At 53.7% G+C, this 6,005-nt stretch overlaps 1 protein-coding gene across 1 annotated transcript; it reads left to right on the top strand.

Moving 5' to 3' along the window:
• Positions 1 to 3: 3 nt before the first annotated feature.
• On the top strand, positions 4 to 5,814 carry LRRC73 (leucine rich repeat containing 73; the record flags this gene model as incomplete). The annotated part of the gene is made up of 6 exons (XM_008939434.1): positions 4 to 80; positions 530 to 690; positions 1,721 to 1,843; positions 3,070 to 3,170; positions 3,838 to 4,021; positions 5,652 to 5,814. Coding segments are annotated over 6 exons (717 nt in total), but the record flags the coding sequence as incomplete, so codon positions are not given.
• Between the last annotated feature and the right edge of the window lie 191 nt (positions 5,815 to 6,005).

The following is a 6,005-nucleotide window of genomic DNA, read 5'->3' as shown; positions in this document are numbered from 1 at the left end:
CTGGGCATCGTCTCCAACATCAACCGCGTCAAGCAGCTGGCCGAGGCCCTGAAGGCGAACCGCTCCGTCCAGTCCCTCTTGTGAGTACAGCCGGGCCGGGGGCTGCGGGGGTGCTCCCGGACCCTCCCGCGCGGTGACGCATCTTTCGGGGGCTCGCAGCTCCTCGCCAGCCCCTGAATTCGAGCCTCGTTGGAGAAAAAATGCCCTTGACGCTGCAGAGGGTAACCCTGCAGCCTTCACCCAGCTCTGCCTCTGCCACCTGGGCACAGCCCCGGCTTTCGGGCATGGCCCCGGCTCTCACTCCCGGCCCCTCCAACCCAGCTGCCCCGGCGGAGGGGGCTGCCCCTGCACCCCCGGCTTCCCCTGCACCTCCCTGTCCTGGTCACTGCAGAGGTCACAGCTGAGGCTTCTCCCCATCCCAGGGCTAGGATTTGTCATCCTCCTCATTTCATCTGCGTGCCCCTCCCCATCAGGTTACTTAGCCCCCAGAAAGAAGGCTCTATAGTAATTTTCCCTTTTACCTGCACAGCCTCCATGGGAGTCCCCTGACAGATGCAGGCTTGGCCCTCCTCAACCCTGCTCTTTCCATCCACCCCTCACTGGTGGCTCTGGACCTAGGAGACTGCATGCTGGGTGATGAAGGCATCAACCTTATCTGTGGGCTCCTGCCACCTGACGGGGCCAAGTCCGGTAAGCACCAGCAGCTGTGGGCTGCACAATGACCGGTGGAGCTTCCACGTAGAGCAGGTGTATGCAGCAGTAAGTCCTCGGCCTGGAGGAGGCAGGTTCTGTGATCTGCCTGGGCTGAGGAATTTCTTTCTCCAACTTAAGTAAAGCAGAAAAGCCAAGCAAGAAAGGAGCGGTTTTCTCATACAGGCATGGACTTTCTGCTATTGATTTATTCCTGATGGCATTTTGGAGCTCAGGGACCAACAGGTTGCTTCTGGTTCATGACAAGAGCATTTGAAACTGGAGGAGGTGACAGTCTGGACTTTCAATTTATTATTTTGAGTTTCCGTGTTGATCATGACCATAGATAAATGTATGCTGTGCCCCCACCTCAGCACTTGGCTTTACTGTTGGTGCCTGGGAATTTCCCTTGCTGGTAGGTGCTCTCTGTGAGTGTGTATTGCATGGTCATAGCCTTAGATCCAAGACTCAGGTCTTTGCAGGGATGATCTTTGGTGGTCAGAGGCTAGTGGGCCAGTTAAGCTGAGATCTGTCACATGCTGAAGTAACACCACCCCTCTCTCCTGACTCTCCAGGTGCTTTCCACCTCTCCCTAGCACCTTCTCTGTGTGCTTACAGTGCCACTGATGCTGTTATCTCTGCTGGGCACCCATCCCAGGTGCAAGTTTCAGAGCCTACTGTCCTCATTATCCTCTCTCCAACTTGTGTCACCTCCTTCTCTAGTCAGTCACCTTGCACACCCTTACTTGTTTCCATTGTGTTTGCTATTTAGGGTAAGTGGGACACAGGTTGGGAGAGTAGAGAAATGGGGCAGGCACCATGTGGGCAAATGAGGGGCTACTGCTAAAGGCAGTGAAATATTTCACTGATCAGCACAATATGTGGTGATGGTTGTCAGAGCAAACCAAACCCTTTAACCCATCAGAGTACAGGGGACACGACTCATTGCTATTCTGGTCATCTGAACTACTTCCCCTGAGACTGCTTTGGTGACCCTAAGGCTCTGTTTTGGCTTCTGTCTCTTCTCCAGGCCTCAAAGAGCTAACGCTGAGTGCCAACCCAGGCGTCACAAGCAAAGGCTGGGGACGCCTGGCCATTGCAGTGGCTCACAGCTCACAGCTCCGTGTGCTGAACCTGGACTACAATCCCCTGGGTAAGCTGGGAGGGCCAGGGAGGAGGAGCAGGGGACACTGTGCTCCTGCCTTTCAGCATTTGTGTGATTTGCATTGGTGGGTGACTGAGGGCCAAGGTCTAGAAAGGTGGTAGAGCATCACCAACCAGATGGGGCAGCTTCTTGCATAGGTGTCTTGAGTTCCCCAGCAGTGAGTTCACCCTGCCAGGCAGCTTTGGCTGTAGGGCAAGCCAGCCTTGCTGCTCTGCTTGTGTGAGGTGGCTACACATGCCCTTTGGGGAGGTGCAGAAAGGAAGTTGTGCCTTGCCTGCTTCACCACCTTTGCTGTCATCTCCCCTCATCCTGAAGCCCTGGGCACTGATGCTGGCTTGGCACATGCAGTGTGTCCTTGTGCTCCCCCCATCATCTTCCCTTCATAGCGGGGAGGAGGAGGAGAGCCTGGCACTCGTTGCCATAGAAACCAACTCTCTCCAGCTCTGCTACAAGGTGGTGAAGAGGAGACCAGGCCGTGCCTCCCTGAGCATCGTCAGGGTGCTCCCCTCCTCACCCTGTCTGGAAACAGACTCCCTCCAGGCCCTGTCTGTCTGACCAGGTACCTCCTCTTGGGCAGGAAAGGCTCCAGGCTGTTACCTGACAGCAGCCTGGTTTGTTTGTTTTTTTTCCCATGAGAAGGTGTCACAGCTTTGTGGTATCTGGGCACTTGCCAGGGAATGTCAGGAGTGCACACTGGAGTCTTGTCTTTTCACCAGCATCAATCTTGAGTGCTCCTGGTCCTGCTGCACCCACCCCACAGAAGTCTGCCCACTTTCCAGAGAGGCAGTCCATCAGCTGGTGTGGAGTCCTCTCTCTGTCCTCAGCCTCCTCCTAGACGGGGGTATTCAGCTGTTTTTTCTAAATCTGGGATGCCTTACAGGGGCTGTTAAAGCCCCTTGCATCCCTGAGTAGGAAAGAGATTTGGAAAGTTACGGTTCCTTGGGGAATAAAACCAATTTCGCTGTGTTCCTTCATATTCCCCCCCAGACAACCAGTGAGTGTTCCTGTAACCACAAAATGGTGCACCTTCACCTTGGCTCTTTTCTCAGTTAACAGCTCTTTTTTTTCCACCAAGGTAGCTAAGATTTGGAGGTGATCTGTTGGCAGAAATGCTTGGAGGATGTTTCCCTGACAGCCCCAGGCCTATGAGGGCATGTGGTGTTACACGAGGGGAGGCAGGCTCTGCTGAGAGCCCTGATTTGCTTCTCCCACAGGTGACCAGGTGGCAGGGATGCTCGCCGTCGCTGTGGCCTCCAGTCGAACCCTCGAAGTTCTGGACTTGGAGGGAACAGGACTTACCAATCAGTCAGCCCAGGTATGGGAGCCTACAGTTACTCTACAGCATCACTGATGTCTCAAGGACATACGTCTTGGCCATCTATAGAATCCCTAGGACCTGAGCCTGCCTCTATCCCCCTCCCAGAGTCCATATGCACCCCCTTCCCTCCCTGCACCCAGGGGTGCTGTTGCTTTCCCCTGGCCCATTGCATTTGGCTACAGGAGGAGCTTGTAAGCCACAGTTCTGACCTAGGGCTCTTGGACGCCCCTCAAGTCAGCAGGGAGAAACATGGCAGCTCTGCTCGTAGTTCAGTTTTCTAGGAAGGAGTAAGGCATGGGAATTGTGACTGTGGATCAGAGCTAAAGGTCTGTAGGCAGATAGGGGCCAAGGCTTGGTAGCCCAGGCTCTCCTCTCAGAGCCCCAGCTCCCAGTAGTGAGAGGGGGGGAGCCTAGATGTGAGGCAGCAACAGGGTGTAGAGCAGTCCGTTCCTCTTTAGACAGAGCCAGGAAATCCAGCCTCAGCTCTTCCCATAGAAAGATGGGAAGCTGTCAGGCCCTCAGAAAGCCTGGCAAAGAGAGGTCAAGAATAAGGGTAAGTAAGGGTAAGAAGAGGAGGGCTAGAGTTTGCAGGGAGACAACATTTCTGCTCAGCCAACTGCTGTTCATGCTGCTTGTCAGCCTCTTTGTCTCACTCTCCACCTAGACCTTGCTGGACATGGTAGAGAATTACCCCACAGCCCTGCGGACACTCATCCTGGCAGAGAATAACATTAGTCCTGAGCTGCAGCAGCAAATCTCTGACCTGCTTTCAGAGGGTGAGGAAGAGGAGGAGACGGAGGCTCGTGAAGTCACAGCCAGGGAGAAGAACCCCTGGATCTGCCAGACAAGTAAGAGCTCTGAAACCTGGACTGTGGACAGGGGCTGATGGGCAGGAGCTGGGTTGTCTGGGGTGTTTCCAGCACCACTGGTCTCATGGCAGAGTTGATGAATGGGGTCTGTCCCTTCTCCCTGCAAACTCTATACAGCCTCCATGCACAACCTTCATGTTAAATAGCGTTGGGCTGAGCTGTGCTTGGAGAGGCAGCCTCCAAGGACAATGCGGCTGCTGCAAAGAGTGAAATGGCACCTCAGAGGCGTTTTCCCTGATGCTGCAGGAACAAAATCTTTGTGCAAAGTCTTAAAACTCAAGGGCAGGAGTATTAAAGATCTCCGAGGCCTTTGCCAGGTAGCCTAGCCAAAACTCATGTCATTCCTCACTGCTTCCAGAACCTCCCTACAATCCGCAGAACATCAGCTATTCCTATCTCTGTGTTCCAAATGTGATGGGTTCGCCAGGTGCCACAGCCTGTCTGGTGCTTGCAACAGAAAATAAGGTGTATTATGGATAAAACAGGAGCTTCTTGTGTGTTGTTTGTATATATGACATTGTATATTGCCATGCCTACCTTGTGATTCTCCTGGTTTGGGTTTGGTTTTGTTTTGTTGTGAGGGGTTTTTTTACCTTTTGTTATCCTTCCCTCCTCCCAGTTTTCATATCAGACTAGCAGCAGATAACCACAACCATGCCCTGGACCTCACAACATCCTTGTTTATTAGATCTATAAAAGTCCTTTACTGACAGCTCTAGCCAGTTTCCAGAAACTGATCCAGTTTCCAGAAACTGATCCTCAAAATAGAGATTCCATGCAGCAGTTTTGAACATGTAAGACTCAATCTGAAGCACACAGGCACTAAAGGTCTCCTCCCTCACACAGGAGGAGAAAAAACTTTTTTTTTTTTCTGTTTAAAAAGGCTTCTGGATGGGAATCTGGTGCCCTGCTGAGTTTCTCACTTGTTATGTGTGCCCATCCTCTTTGCAGCTGATTCCCTTGGCATGGGGAGAATCACAGCATTCCTGGCTGGAGCTCTGTGCCATGGCAAAGCCAGCAAGCTGCCCTCACCTTCCTGAGGCAGGCAGGAGAAGGCTGCACAAACCCTCCATTCATGCAGCACAGAAAATCATGATTTCCAGGCGTCTGCTGCCATGAAATGGCTGCTTGCCTGCTGCGTTCCCTGCTCTTGGGAAGGCAAGGCCACCACCCTGTGTGGGTTTGGCTGGCCTGCAGTCTGCTAGCCCATCCCACCTGGACACCATCTCTCTAGCTGAAAAGATGCCTGGTGAGTGCAGATTTAAAGGCCTGCACAAAGCTGAGTAAGGAAACAGCTGGGTCAGCACAACCAGTATCACCTGGAAGCATTGGGGGGGGTTCAGAGCTGATGTTCCTCTCGACAGCCAAGATAACAAATGCAGATGCCCACCCTGGGCTCCTGCTGCTGTCTCTGCCTCCTCCCCTCCCCAAACATCGATTCTGTTCTGCTGTGCGGCCAGAGCAGACCTAGTTACTACTTAATCTCACAATCCTCTCAGCAGTTCACTTCCCACCCTGCAGCACTCTAATTCCTCATCCTCGCCTCTGGAGCTGGACTGCAGCCCTGTGGTCTTCAGTCTACATGTTTTTTTTCTCTCTCTCGACACAGATTCCAGCTCCCAGATGGTCCTGATGACGTCAGGGCTTGGTGACGGCCTCTTAGCAGAAACAGAGATGTAGCTGGGCTACCCCGCCTGCTTCTGTGGAGAAGAGCACCGTGCCCGGCCAGCCCCCCAGCCGTCTTCACACACATTTCGCGTCCCGTCGCAGCCCAGTCCGAGCGCACCTCCACACACGTCTCTGTTGTCACGGCTGCTTGTGAGTGTCCCGTCGCTGCATGTGTAGCTCACGCTGCCTCCCCCCCGTGCCCGCGGGCTGTATTTATTCCGAGGTGTCTAAGAGATGTTCTTTCTATGGCTTGTACTGCTCTCGCGATCGGAGTGCTGGGAAGGCCACGGACGCG

This window comes from Merops nubicus, unplaced genomic scaffold (assembly GCF_000691845.1).
Source record: "Merops nubicus isolate BGI_N331 unplaced genomic scaffold, ASM69184v1 Scaffold48004, whole genome shotgun sequence".
NCBI classification, from domain to species: Eukaryota; Metazoa; Chordata; class Aves; order Coraciiformes; family Meropidae; genus Merops; species Merops nubicus.
The sequence above is the reverse complement of the archived record's forward strand: the minus strand, read 5'-3'. Positions and strand labels throughout refer to the sequence as shown.